The sequence below is a fragment of the Schistocerca piceifrons genome, chromosome 1 (genome assembly GCF_021461385.2).
Source record: "Schistocerca piceifrons isolate TAMUIC-IGC-003096 chromosome 1, iqSchPice1.1, whole genome shotgun sequence".
Classification (NCBI taxonomy): Eukaryota; Metazoa; Arthropoda; class Insecta; order Orthoptera; family Acrididae; genus Schistocerca; species Schistocerca piceifrons.
The window spans coordinates 171,615,484-171,635,474 of record NC_060138.1 but is presented as its reverse complement, the minus strand read 5'-3'; the positions used below and the strand labels follow the sequence as shown (position 1 = coordinate 171,635,474).

The window sequence follows — 19,991 nt, the reverse complement described above, 5'->3', positions numbered from 1 at the left end:
ACAAAGCCAATTAAATATCACTAGATGCCATGGCAGATATTGAATCTACGTGATAGGAGGAGAAGTTATAAAAATGCAGTAAACAAAGCAGGGTGAAAGGGAATATGGATGTCTAAGGGATGAGGTGACAAAGTGCAAAATGGCTTTGTAGAAATAGTTCGAAAACAAATGCAAAATTGTAGTTGCATGCACAACTATGGGGTGTGCCTATAAAATTAGAGATAGCTTTGGAGAGAAAAAAAAGCAGCTATATGAAATCAGGAGCTCAGATGACAGGCCAGTATTACGCAGAAAGGCAGTAAGCTGGAAGGAATATATGGAAGGCTACACAAGAGATATGAACTTGAAGGTAAATATGAAACAGAAAAAGTTGAAATGGGGGGTACAATACTGCGGGAGAGAAGAATCTGATTGAACTTTAAAGACCTAAGTCATAACTAGTCCCCTGGAGTGGACAACATTCCCTCACAGTTTATGGGTCCTGGGGAGACATGCCATGAGGAAACTATTCTACCTGGTGTGTGAGATGTAAGAGACAGGCAGTGAACTTTTCGTTGTGGTAAGCTGTTACAAAAGAAGAAAATGCCTTTTTTTTTATTGTGAAATTACTTTATATATAATGTAGCTGAATAATCTCCTTTTTGAGGAATTCATTGAATTCAGGTTCAATATCAGCTGCCTGTTTTTCCACTGATAAAAGGGCTAAGTTTGTAAGCCATTCTTGAGGTTGCAAACTATGTACATAGTTCTTTATCCTTTTTAGAACCAAAAAGATTCTTCAGATGAGCCAGTGGTTGCTTGAACTATGGAAATAAGTTCACAGAGTTTTGCAATTCCACAGTATGTTGTTAGGAGTCCATGTGATTTAATAAACATCAACAAACCACTGTCACTTTTATTTTGCATTTATCCTGAAATATACAGAACTAGCTGTGACCTTAAGCGGGAAAAATCAAAAAGTGATCCACAGTAGCTTTTAAGTGATTGCACAGCAAATCAGTGAATCACTGGTAATACTGATCAAAATTATTGACATTTAAAAGCTGCAACAATAACAGAGTGTCCAAGTTACAGACTAACTTTAATTGTTTCCAAATTGACTGCATCATCACATCTAGAACAATAAGTTACTGGTTAATCTATATGTTGATCATGAATACCTCTTTCTTTCTTTTTTTCCAAATTTGTCACATTTTGTTTGCAATACTTCTTTGAATTCATTAATTCTTGTAACAAAGTAGCCAATGTCTTATGCTTTTGCATATTAGGACATCCTGTGCACCACTTATTGCTGCTATGAAGTCGTGACTCAAACTGCTGTATGCAGGATTTTATGTTAATTGTGATGTGTAATTCAAATAACAGTCTTCCCTTTTCCATTTTGTTCCTCTTGCCTTGGAAAAAGCAGGTGGCAAAATTGTGCAGCAGAATCTCTCAGACTGCACAGTCACACTGCCGTTGCCCTCTGCTCAGGATTACAAATGCAGCAAGTGCGGTTGCTTACCTTCCTGCTATCTATGCTATGGTTGTTATAAAACTATGGAAAGTCCAGGTTGGAATATCAGCAATAATATTAGAAAAAGGACACGCTGCTTCTCACCGTAAAGATGGCACACTGCGTGGCAAAGAGGCATAATGAAAAGACTGCATACATTTAGCTTCTGGCGAAAGCCTGCTTCAGAAAAGAAAAGCCACACATACACATTCACGCAAGCAAGCACACCTCATGCATACATGACTGCTACCACTGGCAGCTCGGACCGGAATGCCATCATTCTGGTCTGAGCTTCCGGATATGGTGGGCACAAGGTGTGCTTGCTTGTGTGAATAGGTGTGTGTGTGTGTGTGTGTGTGTGTGTGTGTGTGTGTGTGTGTGTGTGTGTGTGTGTGTGGCTAAAAGGTAACTGTGTGACAATATTTTTGTTGTGTCTATCTGCAACTCAACGTGTCATTTTTACGGTGAGCAGCAATCTATCCTTTTCTTACTACTATGGTCATTACAAACTGTTACGGGTGTTTAAGGAGTTCAGGTAACGTGAAACTATATACCATGTGTGTAATTAGTCATTTAACATAACCATGAACTTTTAGTCTTTATAAACTTACAGCAAGGCCCTGGTGACCGTGTGTAACAGCCAGCCAGCCGTGCATCTCAGAGCTCTAGTGGTTGTTTGTACAGACCGATCAGAAAACATCAGTAGTCACTTGAATCATAACACATAGTGAGCACAAAGTTAGAGAAATAAGCAGTGCTAATGCGAATATACTGCACAAATCTCATTTGTCAATGCAAATAAAGAATGCTTCTAAACATTAATGTTTCCATTAATTTTGTCGTTGTTCCAGTTTATGTTTGGTAGCAGTGATTACCTTGCATCCACTGAATCAAGCCACTAGAGACAGGTAAAATATGCCCAGGGATCAAGAAGAATGTAACAATTCCATTCCAAAAAAGGATTGTAAATGACAGGTGTGAATACATTATCACCAAACATCAATTTAAAGATATATTTGCAAAAAAACTGACAGAAGAATGGAAAAACTGGCAGCAACTGACTTATGAGAAGATTAGATTGGTTTCTGGAGAGATATGAGAACACACGTGGCAATATTGACCCTACAACTTATCTTAGAAGGTAAGTTAGAGATAGGGAAACCAATGCTTTTAGCACTTAATAGATTTAGAGGAAGGTTTAAACAGAGCCGACTGGAATAATGTCCCAAAAATTCAGAAGGTAACAGGAATAAAATACTAGGAGTGTTTTGTTATTTACAATTTGTATGAAATCCAGACGGTAGTTATGAGTTGAAGGACCAGAAAGGGAAAGTAGTGGCTGAGTAGGAAGTGAGACAAAAGTGTAGCCTATTACCCATGTTATTTAATCTGTATGCTGATAAACCACTAAAATAAAATGAAGAGTGTCCAGAACTTCTGCATAATACTGGTCCACAGCCACCACTCTTGTAAAAGAGTTTTACCAGCAGTCTGATCCAGCATTGAGAGAGTCATGCCAAGCACCTCAGATGCGAAATGGGGAGCAGCTATACACCTAACATATTGTTTTTTTGTTTTGTTTTGTTTCCATAATGTTCCCCCTTCTTCCATTCAAATTTGACATCATTCTCTGCAGTGGTTAATATTTTTTTTTTTTTACAGCATTTTGAAACTGGAAGTTTAAATGTACTATGGAAAGTCCAGGATGGAATAGTAACAATATTATGAAAAGAATAGATTGTTACTCACTGTAAAGATGGTACGCTGAGTCAACCTCTGTCAGAAAAAAGGGCGCTAGCGCGCGCGTGCGCCCCCCCCCCCCCCCCCCACACACACACACACACTCTCTCTCTCTCTCTCTCTCTCTCTCTCTCTCTCTCTCTCTCTCTCTTCCGGCACATATGAGTGCTATCTCTGGCCTCTGACCAGAACGCAACTGTCATGTTGAATGAAAGCAGCAATCCAGAGTGGGGTGGCGAAGGGAGAGGGATAGCAGGGTATGGGTGAGGGGAGTGAAGTCAAGTGCTACCTGGGGACAGGAACTAGATGGTAGCAAGACAAAGCTGCCACACACAGCCTCAGGAGGCAGTGGGGGAACATTGGGGGAGGAGGGAGGGGGGAGGAGATGAGGAGGACAGAAAAAAAGAGAGAAACAGTGAAGGGGGTCAAGATTGGTGAGTGCATCAGCAGAGAGCAGCACATATTGAGGGTGAGAGGATGTGAATTGGGAGGAGGTGATGAGATAGAAGGACAGAAACTGTTGGTTGGAGGGTGTTGGGACAGTATGTTACTGTAGATTGAGGTCAGTGTAATAGGATAAAACTATAGGAGAACCTGAAGAAGAAATCAAAGCTGAAAGCTATAAAGAAGGCACGGCCAGGCAGCAGGTGCTGGTCATTGAACTGCACGATCAGCTCATGTGTTATCAGACTATGAGGACCAGAACCAGGCCACAACACAACGCCACATAATCGATGTAGCTTGGCCAACCTACTGTCAGCTATGCAACAGCTTCCACGCATATACTCCAGATGCTTCAGAAGCAATGCTGTTAACGTGGAGCAGGGGAAGTCATATTTAACCAAGGCCACACCAGTTATTCACTGGTTCACCAGCTGGGTAGTATGTGATGCCTTGTCTGTGTCAATTGGAGCCATCACTGTAACTCTGCTGCAACCCGGTCATAGACCAGCAACCGGCACCTGTCTCCCCAGGCCAGACAGCCAACAATGGATCAGCTGCCTGCCTCTGCTCTCCAGTCGTCTGTCCATGGGACAACTTCACCCAATGCCATAGCCATGCCACTGCTACTACCAAGACAGAAGACGCTGCTGGCTGGCCTTTCTCCACACTGCAACTGAATGAAATCATGAAATCTTATGCAACGTCCCCCCCCCCCCCCACCCCGTCCCACTCCGCTTGCCAAATCAGTGCACTAGGTCGACACTCCACTGCGCAATCAGCTAACCTCTCTGCACCTGCACCACTGGTTGCAACTACACCTGCTGCTCATTGTGAAGCAAGAAATTCACTTTTCTAGCCAGATGGATTAGTTGAAGACTTGTTCATGTTCATGGAGAAATCAAGTTGAATGACTGAATAAAGGATTGGGTATCTGTCCAACGCTGGTCTGTCTGCCACTTATTTATATGCCTCCTTTGTCTTCCAAACCATCTATGGACCTTACCATGCTGACAGGAAGATTTGAACCCACCCTGACAAGCAAGAACTCCTCATGCTTCACTCTGGTTCCTCTGCAATCATTCCACACCTGTTACATTTTGCCTCCCGATGTGCCGATGTGGAGTGAAGGCCTTCTATATTTGGCATCAGAATTGAGATTGGTTTGGAGACTGATGGATCAACAACACTCAAGAACATACACAACATGCTGATGCCAGAAGACTGCAAGTGATTATTCAATAGGGACAGCAAAATATGTATGTAGCAGCATAAGGCTTTGTATTTTCACTCAGGGGTTTCCATACATCCTTTGGTTCCAGCTTCCCTATTTATTTTTTTTATGTTATGCCATGGTTAGATATTGCTGTAGTGTTCTGTAAGAGACTGAGGTTGAGCTGTTAACTCCAGAAACATGCACCCAGAGTAGTTTACTGGGCCACTCTACCCCATGCTCTGAGTCACATCCCATAGTATGTTGGGTTTGTCGTAAAGTAGAACATTACACCAGCTGGTACAGAGAGAGTGCCTGGCTCAAGTATAGAAAACCTCGAGTACCCCAAAAATATCAGTAACTTTGTAATGATAAGCCAGAAGAGGCATAAGGATTTTTTGCTGAAAATAAGGAATGGTATACAGTAAATGTTAAAGGATGATAAGAGTAATATATGAATTAGTAATTAAAGATAAGCATCATCTAGGATTTAAGGTCATAACTAAGTCTGGGATATTAAGAGATGTACCTGGGAAAATGTGATGCCAAGGCAGAATAAATCTGATACTACTTAGATCATTATGATAGGTTTAAGCTGCAGTACAATGCTTTTAGTGTAACTAGACTAACAGTATTGCTGGGTTGGGATTATTGTCTTCAGGTCATGCAGCATTGTCTCGAAGTAGGCAAAACATTAAGATATCACATGGATGCAGGACATGTCATTGGCTGAAATGTTATCAATTAAACTGCTCCAGGTCCTTGAGAAGCAATATTTGTGATAGTGGTAGATCCACTGGCAATAGCCAACTAAGTGAAATAAGTGTTATCTTAGGAAAATCTATCAGATGCTGGAAGAGATGTGGAAGTAAAGGAATTAAAAGGCTTTTTTTTATTGTGTGACAGGTGGAGCTGTTACAGTGGCTGAGATCATGGAAGAATTAAGTACAATACAGGTGGGGTTGATATAACACATGTTACATTATGAAGCAGGACCACTGGATAAATCTATCAGACTGAATGGAACTACTTAAGGAATAGAGTTCAATTAGATTCCCAAGTCATGATATCTTGAAACCATTACGTAAAATTACCGTAGATCTCCTACTGCTGCAAATAAACTTTTCCCAATTGCTAAGCTATCAAAATATGGTGCAAAAGAACAATGCACAACCTGCAGAGTTTACATAGACCAGCATTATTCAGAGCAGTACATGAATCATTGTTTGCAAAGATTAGTTCTGTTCCACCTATGTTAATGTAGAACTTAGCTCACAATACACATATTCGCCTTGTTAGTCAATAATGATAAGTTATAAAATATTAGTGTAAACTAGTAGATAGATTTCATTAATTGCGAGATCATCGTGCTAAAGTAAACAGGTAGTATGTGCACAGATTTATGAAAAAAGAATTGTGCAGGTCAAGAGGTGCCTGCTTGTTTTTACTGTTAGTGCTGGATAGTGTATCATATTGTTTGTGTACATGAGGGGTAAGACTTAACAATATTATGAAAGCAATAGTTGCTACTCACCATACAGTGGAGATGCTGAGTCACAGAGAAGCACAATAAAAAAGACTGTGACAAAATAAGCTTTTGGCCAACAAAGACACACACACACACACACACACACACACACACACAGTCTCTGGCAGCTGAAGCCAGACAATGAGCAGCAGCAGCAGCAGTGCATAATGGAAGAGGCAAGTGGGTGGTGGTAAAGAGGCTGGTATGGGGAGGGGGAGGAATAGCAGGGTAGGGGGTGAGGGATGGTGAAGTGCTGCAGGGGAGTGTGCAGGGATGAGATGGAGAAAGGGTAGAGCAGCTACGTACTGTTGGGAGGTTAGACGGATGGCGGGGGAGAGAGGGGGGGTGTGGGGTAGCAGAAAAGGAGAGATGTAAAAAGACTGGGTGCATTGGTGGAATAGAGGACTATATACACTCCTGGAAATTGAAATAAGAACACCGTGAATTCATTGTCCCAGGAAGGGGAAACTTTATTGACACATTCCTGGGGTCAGATACATCACATGATCACACTGACAGAACCACAGGCACATAGACACAGGCAACAGAGCATGCACAATGTCGGCACTAGTACAGTGAATATCCACCTATCGCAGCAATGCAGGCTGCTATTCTCCCATGGAGACGATCGTAGAGATGCTGGATGTAGTCCTGTGGAACGGCTTGCCATGCCATTTCCACCTGGCGCCTCAGTTGGACCAGCGTTCGTGCTGGACGTGCAGACCGCGTGAGACGACGCTTCATCCAGTCCCAAACATGCTCAATAGGGGACAGATCCGGAGATCTTGCTGGCCAGGGTAGTTGACTTACACCTTCTAGAGCACGTTGGGTGGCACGGGATACATGCGGACGTGCATTGTCCTGTTGGAACAGCAAGTTCCCTTGCCGGTCTAGGAATGGTAGAACGATGGGTTCGATGACGGTTTGGATGTACCGTGCACTATTCAGTGTCCCCTCGACGATCACCAGTGGTGTACGGCCAGTGTAGGAGATCGCTCCCCGCACCATGATGCCGGGTGTTGGCCCTGTGTGCCTCGGTCGTATGCAGTCCTGATTGTGGCGCTCACCTGCACGGCGCCAAACACGCATACGACCATCATTGGCACCAAGGCAGAAGCGACTCTCATCGCTGAAGACGACATGTCTCCATTCGTCCCTCCATTCACGCCTGTCGCGACACCACTGGAGGCGGGCTGTACGATGTTGGGGCGTGAGCGGAAGACGGCCTAACGGTGTGCGGGACCGTAGCCCAGCTTCATGGAGACGGTTGCGAATGGTCCTCGCCGATACCCCAGGAGCAACAGTGTCCCTAATTTGCTGGGAAGTGGCGGTGCGGTCCCCTACGGCACTGCGTAGGATCCTACGGTCTTGGCGTGCATCCGTGCGTCGCTGCGGTCCGGTCTCAGGTCGACGGGCACGTGCACCTTCCGCCGACCACTGGCGACAACATCGATGTACTGTGGAGACCTCACGCCCCACGTGTTGAGAAATTCGGCGGTACGTCCACCCGGCCTCCCGCATGCCCACTATACGCCCTCGCTCAAAGTCCGTCAACTGCACATATGGTTCACGTCCACGCTGTCGCGGCATGCTACCAGTGTTACAGACTGCGATGAAGCTCCGTATGCCACGGCAAACTGGCTGACACTGACGGCGGCGGTGCACAAATGCTGCGCAGCTAGCGCCATTCGACGGCCAACACCGCGGTTCCTGGTGTGTCCGCTGTGCCGTGCGTGTGATCATTGCTTGTACAGCCCTCTCGCAGTGTCCGGAGCAAGTATGGTGGGTCTGACACACCGGTGTCAATGTGTTCTTTTTTCCATTTCCAGGAGTGTAGTTCTGGAATAAGAACAGGGAAGGGGCTAGATGAGTGTGGTCAATGACTAACGTAGGTTGAAGCCAGAAGGTTAGAGTGATCTACAATATATTGCAGGGAGAGTTTCCACCTGTGCAGTTCAGAAAAGGTGGTGTTGCTGGGAAGGATCCATATGGTACAGGCTGCGAAGCAGTCACTGAAATCGAGAACGTTGTGTTGGGTAGCATGCTCAGCAACAGGGTGGTCCAGTTGTTTCTTGGTCACAGTTTGTCAGTGGCCATTCATGTGGACATACAGGTTGCTGGCTGTCATGCCCACATGGAATGCACCACAGTGGTTGTAGCTTAGCTCACTGATCACATGATTGGTTTCACAGATAGCCCTGCCTTTAATATGGTAGGTGATTTTTGTGACCTGACTGGAGTAGGTGATAGTGGGAGGATGTATGGGACAGGTCCTGCATCAGGAATATGAGCCATGAGGTAAGCGGTTGGGGGGCAGGGGTTGTATAAGTTTGGATGAGTACATTGTGTAGGTTCGTTGGATGGCAGAATACCACAGTGGGAAGTGTGGGAAGGACACTGGGCAGGACATCTCTCATTCTGGGGAACAATGAAAGGTAGTCAAAACCCTAGCAGAGAATGTAATTCAGTTGCTCCAGTCCTGGGTGGTACTGAGTTATGAGGGGAATGCTCCTCTATGGCCGGATGGTAAGAGTTTGGGAGGTGGTGGGTGACTGGGAAGGTAAGGCACGGGTGGTTTGTTTGGTACAAGGTTGGGAGAATAATTACAATCTGTAAAGGCCGCAGTGAGACCCTGGATATATTTTGAGAGGGAATGCTCATCACTGCCGATGTGATGGCCATGGGTGTCTAGGCTGTGTGGGAGCGACCTCTTGGTATGGAATGGGTGGCAGGTGTCAAAGTGGAGGCATTGCTGGTGGTTGGTAGGTATGATATGGTCAGAGGTACTCATGTAGCCATCTTTGAGGTGGAGGTCAACAGTTAGGAAACATCTAGGAAGGTGGCTTGTTGGGTTGAGTGGTACCAGGTGAAGCGAATGGTGGAGAAGGCGTTGAGGTTCAGGAGGAATGTGGATAGGGTGTCCTCACCTTCAATCTATATCCCAACACTCGACAGATTCCAAACAAACAACCTCCTTCCTAGTCACCATGACCAACTATATCCTCACCTAAAATTACTTCTACTTTGAAGGCATTACCTATAAACAAATCCAGAGTATGGTTCTGGGCACCCACAAGGCACCATCCTATGTCAACCCATTCATGGCCATGTAGAGGAATACTTCCTAAACACCGAGAATCCTAAACCCCACACCTGATTCAGATTCACTGATGACATCTTTGTGATCAGGATCAAAGGTGAGGACACCCTATCCATATTCCTCCAGAACCTCAACACCTTCTCCACCATTTGCTTCACCTGGTCTTACTCATCCATCAAGTCACCTTCCTCGATGTTTACCTCCGCCTACAGTATGGCTATATCAGTACCTCTGTCCATATCAAACCTACCAACCACCAGCAATACCTCCATTTCAGCAGCTGCCACCAGTTCCATACCAAGAGGTCCCTTCCATACAGCCTAGACACCCATGGCCATCATATCTGCAGTGACGAGTGGCCCCACTCAAAATATACCGAGGGTCTCACAGAGGCCTTTATAGACCATAGTTATCCTCCCAAGCTGTACAAAAACAAATCACCTGTGTCTTATCTTTCCAGTCACCCACCACCACCCAAAGCCTTACCGTCCAGCCACAGAGCAGCATGCCTCTTGTAACTCTGTACCACCCAGGACCAGAGAAACTGAATTACATTCTCCGCCAGGGTTTTGACTACCTCTTTTTGTGATCAGAAATGAGAAATATACTGCCCAGTATCCTTCCCATTCCTCCCATAGTGGTACTGCAACGTTCACACAACCTACTCAGTATACTCATCCATCCCTACACAACCACTGCTCCCAACCCTGTATGTCATGGCTCATATACCTGTAACAGGCCTTGATGCAAGACCTGTCACATACATCCTCCCACCACCACTTACTCCAGTCCAGTCACAAATATCACCTATCCTATCAAAGGCAAGGCTACCTACGAAACCAGTCATGTGATCTACAAACTAAGCTGCAATACTTGTGCTGCATTCTATGTGGACATGACAACCAAGTTGTTTGCCACATGAATGGCCACCGACAAACTGTGATAAAAAAATAAGTGGACCATCCTGTTACCAAGCACGCTGCCAAATATGACATCTTTCATTTCAATGACTGCTTCACAGTGTATGCCATATGGGTCCTTCCCACCAACACCAGCTTTTCTGAATCCTACGTTCCTGTAACTCTCCTGGCCTCAGTTTTCGTTAGTCATTGTTCTCAGCCATCTAGCCCCTTCCCTATTCCCATTCCAGCACTACACAGCCCTCTACTCCACCAATGCATCCAGTCTTTTTAGTTCTCCCCTTTTCTGCCACTCCCTCTCTCCCCCGCCCTCTGTCTAACCTCCCAACTGCCCTAATATCTCTCCATCTAATCACTGCATGCTCCCCAGCAGCACTTCACTTCACAGTCCCCAACCCCTAATCTGCTATCCTTGGCCCTCCCTGCGCCAGCCTCCTTCTTGCCCCCACCCAGTTGCCTCTCTCATCATGCACTGCCGCTGCTGCTCGTAGTCTGGCTTCAGCTGCCAGATACTGCGGTGTGTGTGTGTGTGTGTGTGTGTGTGTGTGTGTGTGTGTGTGTGTGTTTGCTATATAGTGAGTAGCAACTATTGTTTTCATATTAATGTTCCATTCCATCCTGGATTTTTTCAGAGGTAATACTTAGTGTTATATTTGAGACTCCTATTCAAGTGGTTAGAGGAACGTGATGTAAGAAACTGAAAATGTGGGAGATGTGAATTTTATCGAATAGGTATTAAGCTGGAAGACCAGCAGATACAATGCCTTAGTGACTTATCTTGCTCATGGTGTGAAACAGTATAGCTGTTACGTAGACAAAATGCAATTAATGTACAAAAATAAGCAAGTGAGAACATGTGACTCAGTGGTTATTAGAAAATGTAGGTAAGTGCTAACAAAGTCAGATGAATAATGTACGAAGTGATACTGTGAGTGGAGAAGCAAATAAATATTCTAAATAACTGTAAATAAACTACTGTCTATGTCCCAGCAAATTACGAAGATAAATTTTCTTTGCAGAAGGGAGGAGATTGTAACAGAATAAAACCATAGGAAAACCTGAAGCAAACGTCAGAGCCCAGGACTGTAATAAGGACACAGTAAGGCAGCAGATGCTGTGTTGGTAACTGAATTGCATAATCAACTCCTGTGTCCTCAGACCACAAGCACCGGAACAAGACCACAGCTTGATGTCATGCAATCGACACAGCTTGGCCCCCTTGCTTGTGTGAAGGTGTTTGTTTTTTTCTGATGGAGGATTTCCCCAAAAGGTCAATGTGTAACAGTCTTTTTTTGTGCCAGTCTGCACCTCAATGTGGCATCTTTTAGGTGAGTAGCAATCTATCCTTTTGATAATATTATTGAACTTTAATTATCACCATCCTATATTTAGCCTACTTGTCTTTTCTCTTTTTTGTATATAATATCAATATTTTTTCCTGCACATTTCATCCTCATTTTCAAAACAGTGGTCATGAAAACTGGTATTCTGTCAGCCCTCCAAATGCATGGCCTTGGCATGGTATGCAGTAAGCAAGTGTGTGTGTGTGTGTGTGTGTGTGTGTGTGTGTGTGTGTGTGTGAGAGAGAGAGAGAGAGAGAGAGAGAGAGAGAGAGAGAGAGAGAGAGAGAATACTCACCTTTCTTATTAAGTTTCTGTGTCTTACACTAAAAAGTCATTTTTTTTTGCATAGTTACCTTTATGATTAAATCAGGAGGTAATGGACTATCGACGGTAAATGGTTTTTTCTGCTTTTTATGCACTAGCTTCAACCACTTGAAGTGACTAATAAATTCATTCTGTACTGTCTCAGCAAAAGAATGATCATACGGGAAAATTGCTTTAAATGATACTATTGTGACACACCTGAAAGAATAAAAGTAGTTTTTTAACAATGACTTAAGAATGTCCTTGCCTACATTCAATGTAAGACATGAAAATGGAAAGTTAAAAATACAACATAAGTAAAGGGAAAAATTGTTAATCAAATATACAAGCTGGCGAATTTTGTGAACAGGATCACAAATATGAGTACTGCTTCTCAAATGCCTATAGAGGTAATTACATTTCACGGAATAAGTAGAAAAGTTGCAGAGCAAAGGAAATTTCTTCAAAACAATGACTTCAGAGTGAACAAAGTGGCAAATATAAAGAGAAAAAGCAAACACTTATTGCAATACGGTTCTTTAACTTGTCTCTCCTCTGAGTCAGAATTCTTGTGTAATACTGACACTTCACTTTCTTTTGTTTGCTTAGCAATGTAGTTAAAGAGAATGTAGATGAACCTCTGCTTCATTAGTTTTTAGTATCGATAGATGTTAAATGTGCAATATCAGCTTTGATATAATTCTTAACTTCGTTGAAGGTGGCATTCACTATAATTTTATATACATTAAAAAAAGCCAGCACTATGCCATAATCAAGAAATAAATGCATTGTTGTATGTGAAAACTATAATCATTATTCATATTAGGCCCCTTTTGAAAAAAATTACACAATACTCATAACAAGAATATATTTTAGAATGCAGGCTTTCATGGCCAATATTTGTTTTATTGTTGCTATTTGTTTTGTGGGCATAAGGCTGTGGTCCAGGATATAATTCTCTGCCTAACGTTTTGTATTCCAATGCTGGCGAGATCATCAGAGGCTTTAAAGACTCAAAATGCAGTTACAGTCTAAGGGAAGTTCAGCAAGCTGAACTTAGGGCTAAATAAAACAAATAGCGCCAATTCTTCCCCACTGCAAGCTCCATAAACTATGTCAGTGTGATGCTGTGATCTTAAGCAGCAGTCTGATGATGTCACAAGCCAACCGTTGAGTGGATGCGTGTAAACAGTTTGAATGTGTAATACTTTTCTGAGTTGTTAAAGCCTCTGATCAAGTCCCTAGCACTGAAAGATGATATATTAGGCAGAGAATTATATCTTGGACTGCAGCCTAACTCCCATAAAACAAGCATTAGCAAGAATATATTTATCACATTTTATAGCTGTCTGAAAACAGGCAGCAAAGGGGGGCATTACTAACAATTTTGCATGACACAAATTTATTGGTAGTGAATATACTTGGTAACTACTTAATATTCTCACATTTTTACACAAACATAATGTGGAAGATGATGATGTCACCTCCAGTCCATAGACTGGTTTGATGCAGCTCTCCACATTAATCTATCCTGTGGAAACAGTCATTCATTCATTCATTCATTCATATCCTGTAGATCTCACCAATAACAAGAACTTTCAGTGATGTCAAATGAATCAATGTATATCTTAACAAATGAAAAGCAAGCCATAAAAACTTAATCTGTATACAGTATTAACAACAAATATATATTGCTTGATACTATTTGTGATTATGCCAGGTAAATGTAATACAGTAAATTACAAACAAAATTGCTTAACGTAGTCAAACCTTACATCTCTTCTACAATATTTACTCCTCATGTTTTCCTCCATTACCAAATCAACTATTTCTCGAAAACCCAGAACGTGCCCTATCAGCCCCCCCCCTTTTTTTTAGTCAAATTATGCCATACAGCTCTTCTCTCCACAACCTGATTCAGTGTCTCTTACTTACTTAAGTGATCTACTCATCTGATCTGCACCACACTTCTGCAGAACATCTCAAACTTTTTTTCCTTTCTTCTCTGGACTGTTTATATCCCTTCCAAAAGGCTTCACTCGAAACAAATACTATAACAAAACATTTCCTGATCCTTAAATTTATATTCAAAGTTTTCATATTTGTATTATTCAGAAAAGCTTATTTTACTATTACCTGTCCTCTTCTGCTGTCATCAGTTATGTTACTGCCAAATACTTTTCAATTCCCACAGCATCATCTGACTCAAATCCACTACAGTCCAACACCATTGTTATTTCTTTGTTGATGTTCCTCTTACAACCTAAGATGCTGCTATCTGTCTTTGACTTACTTTAAGGACTTTCTGTCCTTTAAATAGTACCACAACCAGTTGTTCAACATTGTTGGTCACAGGTGTGGTTGTGGCTTACTGATATGGATTGATGATCAGGAAGCTGTAAGATCAGTCTCAGTGGCTCTGACACCGTACCAAATGGATCCCAAGACTGGGAAAATTACCATCCGTCCTCTCTATGATTACTTGCAGGTTGCAAGCCTAGTCATATGAGCTTGTTTTGCCAGTCATTTAAACAACACCCACCATTACCTAATAAATAATCATTTACCATACACCAATCAAGAAGGAATTTTACAAAGCTTTTCAAAACAACAACAACAACAACAGGTAACTACTGTATGAGTCTGTGTTTCCTACTTTAAATAATTTCAAAGATATTTAACATTACCTAAAAACATAAATTTAATAATTTCCCACTGATATGTTAATAAGCTTTCATAAATGCAACAAAGGATGATTTAAGACAAACACTTTGTTGTTAAACAGTTTATTAAAAACTGTTTGGTTCACAACAGTGTAAGTTAAGCAAGGATTCAATTTTTAAAACTGTAGTTATTTTCAATGTTTGATGATATTATTTTCACATGTTACGCCGTCAGAGGGAATGGGATGGTGAATATAACACACAAGTGATGTATGGACCTTGAAATTAGTTTATAATGAATGAAAAAAGAGTATGTAACTCAAGCAGTGTAATCAAGCAATGGGTCACATATGTGGTATAACACACTTAATGTAAAGTAATCAACTTAAGGATCCTAGAAGCATAATCTTTACTTCTGTCCTTATGGATTGAAAACATAAGACTTTTTTTTCAATTTATTTAATTTTTGGAAAATACTTATCCTGGAAATAGGTTAAAGTTAACTCATAATTGGGTACTAGTCAAGGAAGGAAATTACCATGTTGTGTGTGAAAAACTCTGAAGCTGATTGGCTAAAGTATGTTCCAATCAATTCAAACAGAGAAGACAGATTTTTGTGCACAGTAGTCTCAAGAAGTTATAATTCAGGTCTCATTGAGTGTGGAATTATTTAGTTGTTACTGTGATTTGTTTTTGTTAAGAAGCATTTGTAGACTTACAGAAAGCTTTTGACAATGTTGATTGGAATACTCTCCTTCAAATTCTGAGGGTTGCAGGGGTAAAAGACAGGGAGCGAAAGGCTATTTACAATTTGTACAGAAACCAGATGGCAGTTATAAGAGTCGAGGGGTATGAAAGGGAAGCAGTGGTTGGGAAGGGAGTGAGATAGGGTTGTAGCCTATCCCCGATGTTATTCAATCTGTATATTGAGCAAGCAATAAAGGAAACAAAAGAAAAGTTCGGAGTAGATATTAAAATCCATGGAAAGAAATAAAAACTTTGAGGTTTGCCGATGACATTGTAATTCTGTCAGAGACAGCAAAGGTCTTGGAAGAGCAGTTGAATGGAATGGACAGTGTCTTGAAAGGAGGGTATAAGATGAACATCAACAAAAGCAAAACGAGGATAATGGAATGTAGTCGAATTAAGTCGGGTGATGCTGAGGGAATTATATTAGGAAATGAGACACTTAAAGTAGTAAAGGAGTTTTGCTATTTGGGTAGCAAAATAACTGATGATGGTTGAAGCAGAGAGGATATAAAATGTAGACTGGCAATGGCAAGGAAATCGTTTCTGAAGAAGAAAAATTTGTTAATATCGAGTATAGATTTAAATGTCAGGAAGTTGTTTCTGAAAGTATTTGTATGGAGTGTAGCCATGTATGGAAGTCAAACGTGGATGATAAGTAGTTTAGACAAGAAGAGAATAGAAGCTTTCAAAATGTGGTGCTACAGAAGAATGCTGAAGATTAGGTGGGTAGATCGTGTAACTAATGAGGAGGTATTGAATAGAATTGGGGAGAAGAGGAGCTTGTGGCACAACTTGACTACAAGAAGGGACCGGTTGGTAGGACATCTTCTGAGGCATCAAGGGATCACCAATTTAGTACTGGAGGGCAGCGTGGAGGGTAAAAATCGTAGAGGGAGACCAAGAGATGGATACACTAAGCAGATTCGGAAGGATGTAGGCTGCAGTAGGTACTGGGAGATGAAGAAGCTTGCACAGGATAGAGTAGCATGGAGAGCTGCATCAAACCAGTCTCAGGACTGAAGACCACAACAAGAAGAGTGTTTTGGAAAAAGATTGTGATCTGGTGTAATAAACATTTTTGAAAGTTTTGAGAATATTTTTGACATTCTTCCTGATAGATGGAAAGAAAATAAAAAGAAATAACAAAAAAGTATTCACATCATCATGGTGTTCCATACAGTCTTAACTCCAAACATTAGGTTACTGAATACAGTGTAATATTGAGCAAGCACACCAAAACTAGCGGCTCCTCGGGTAGCAGAGTACTTGTGGCGTGCACATGGGGGCTTTTTGGGCTAGGCAGTAGTGTGAAGTGTCCTGATGAACACTCACCAGTCGACGTGCAGGCAGGGAAATCAGGACATGCTCAGTGTAAAGACGCTTCAGCTATCAAGATATTAGCAGTAAATTTTCAGAGTGTTCGGAATAAAGTTCCTGAATTTACTGCCCTCCAGGAAGAGTGTGGCACGCAAATTATTCTCGGAACTGAGATCTGGCTGAACCCTGAGATAGGAAGTTCTAAAATATTTAGTGAGGGTTGGAGCGTGTATCGGAAAGACAGATTAGACACCGTAGGAGGTGGTGTCTTCATTGCAATTGACAAAAATATTGTGTCTACTGAGGTCGAAGTAGAGAGTAATTGTGAAGTTATCTGGACATGTTAACAGAGCTAGGAGAAATAAAGTTAATTGTTGGGTATTATTACCGGCCACCAGGACAGCAAAACAAAAGCTGAAATTTTAAATTTAGCATTTGAGAAATCTTTCACGCAGGAGGATCATAAAAACATACCGCCGTTTGAGTCTCGTACAGATTCCTGTATGGAGGACATAGTGATAGACATCCCTGGGGTTGTGAAGCAGCTGAATGGGTTGGAAATAAATAAATCGCCAGGTCCTGATGGGATTCCAATTCGGTTTTACAGAGAGTACTCTACTGCATTGGCTCCTTATTTAGCTTGCATTTATCGCAAATCTCTTGCCCAACGTAAAGTCCTGAGCGACTGGAAAAAAGCGCAGGTGACGCCTGTATATAAGAAGGGTAGAAGGGCGGATCCTCAAAATTACAGACCAATATCCTTAACATCGGTTTGTTGCAGGATTCTCGAACATATTCTCAGTTCGAATATAATGAATTTCCTTGAGACAGAGAAGTTGCTGTCCATGCTTCAGCACGGCTTTACAAAGCATCGCTCCTGTGAAACGCAACTCGCCCTTTTTTCACATGATATCTTGCGAACCATGGATGAAGGGTATCAGACGGATGCCATGTTTCTTGATTTCCGGAAAGCGTTTGACTCAGTGCCCCACTGCTATGGGATTGGCTCACAAATATGTGAGTGGCTCAAAGACTTCTTAAGTAATAGAACCCAGTACGTTGTCCTCAATGGTGAGTGTTCATCGGAGGTGAGGGTATCATCTGGAGTGCCCCAGGGAAGTGAGGTAGGTCCGCTGTTGTTTTCTATCTACATAAATGATCTTTAGGATAGGGTGGATAGCAATGTGCGGCTGTTTGTTGATGATGCTGTGGTGTACGGGAAGGTGTTGTGGTTGAGTGACTGTAGGAGGATACAAGATGACTTGGACAGGATTTGTGATTGGTGTTAAGAATGGCAGCTAACTCTAAATATAGATAAATGTAAATTAATGCAGATGAATAGGAAAAAGAATCCAGTAATGTTTGAATACTCCTTTAGTAGTGTAGCGCTTGACACAGTCACATCGATTAAATATTTGAGCGTAACATTGCAGAGCAATATGAAATGGGACAAGCATGTAATGGCAGTTGCGGGGAAGGCAGATAGTCGTCTTCGGTCCATTGGTAGAATTTTGGAATGATGTGGTGGATCTGTAAAGGAGACCGCTTATAAAACACTAATACAACCTATTCTTGAGTACTGCTCGAGCATTTGGGATCCCTATCAGGTCGGATTGAGGGAGGACATGGAAGCAATTCAGAGGCGGGCTGCTAGATTTGTTACTGGTAGGTTTGATCTTCATGCAAGTGTTACGGAAATGCTTCAGGAACTCGGGTGGGAATCTCTAGAGGAAAGGAGGTGTTCTTTTCGTGAATCGCTACTGAGGAAATTTAGAGAACCAGCATTTGAGGCTGACTGCAGTACAATTTTACTGCCGCCAACTTACATTTCACGGAAAGGCGACAAAGATAAGAGATATTAGGGCTCGTACAGAGGCATATACAGGCAGTCATTTTTCCCTCGTTCTTTTTCAGAGTGGAACAGGGAGAGAAGATGCTAGTTGTGGTACGAGGTATGTAGATGTAGATGTAGAAACTCATGTCCAATGTTGGACTTAACCCCTTACATGGAACATATGCCTGAGAGGGTGCATGGGTCTGGAATGAAAGCAAGTTTTCCAGGGTAAATTGGCACAAAGAGGCTTGTGACATTCACTGCACTAAGACAGAATACCAAATAAAGCTCTCAAAGCCAGCTAGAACCACAGGGCAATTTTCAGCTCCTCTAGTGGAACAAACATACCCGCCTCTGAAATGGGTGTTCCATTCTAAGGGTTAAAAATCATTTCTTGACACTCAAAAGTTGTGGTTCTTTAAACAGCAGGTTGTAAATTCTGTGATTATGCTGACTAGTACTGACAGATCTGACATTCAAAGGAACATGATAGTACAAATTAAGAGCAAGTAGATCAAAAACTGTGTGTTAGAATGGAGTTGATAGCAGCCTGTAGACTGTTAAAATGACAATATAGGAGAAACATTTTAGACAGGAACTTATTTTATTCAACAGCCTCAATTAGACCTATAATAAAGAACCCTGTGTGCAGTACGTAACAGAACATATTATACACCCTGCTGATATGTACAGTGCAGTCTAACTTTTAAATGGCTTTTCCAGGCTGTACCATACCACATCACTTCATGGCAGCCCATTGTTCAAAGAAAACTCGTGGAGGTAAGGAAGTTACTTCCAACAGACAGAGAGAACCTGTGCCATCACATGGTGTATTTGATACGACAAAGCAATCATAATTACCAAAATATTAAGTAACATATTACATTAAATAATACACTTAAAATAATGTACAGTTAACACAGTGAAAACAAAACAGCAAAAATTAACAATGAACCAATAGATGTTTTTTATTTAGATCAACTGAACACAATAACTGAGAAGCAATTAATGGAGACAAATAGAAAAGTGAAATTATCCAGGAGTGCTTTTGTTTAACTATGTAGTATTTTCAGAAATAGGTTTCAATTTTTCTAAAGTATACAGTATTTGTGTATTACCAGTTTTTACCTTTAACAGTAATGTGTTGACTTTCAAAAGCATTCAAAAATTGACGGATGGTCAATGAGCAATAGACTGAGGCACACTGAAAATTATTGTAGGACACAAAAAAACATATGAATCAGCAAACACGTTGGAGGGGAAGACATTAAAACTTGATGAAAATTAAAAGGTGGTGTGCAGTACACGTGACAAGGTGAATAGATGAAAGGTAGAATAACAAAT

General features: G+C 41.8%; 1 protein-coding gene across 1 annotated transcript in view; it reads right to left on the bottom strand.

Moving 5' to 3' along the window:
* LOC124786712 (protein KIAA0100) overlaps positions 1-19,991 on the bottom strand; it is a 329,777-nt gene that overhangs the window by 178,758 nt on the left and 131,028 nt on the right. Inside the window, exon 16 of the mRNA XM_047254285.1 lies at positions 12,134-12,302. Within this exon, the coding sequence (XP_047110241.1) occupies positions 12,134-12,302 (169 nt within the window). The remainder of the gene's footprint in view (positions 1-12,133; positions 12,303-19,991) is intronic.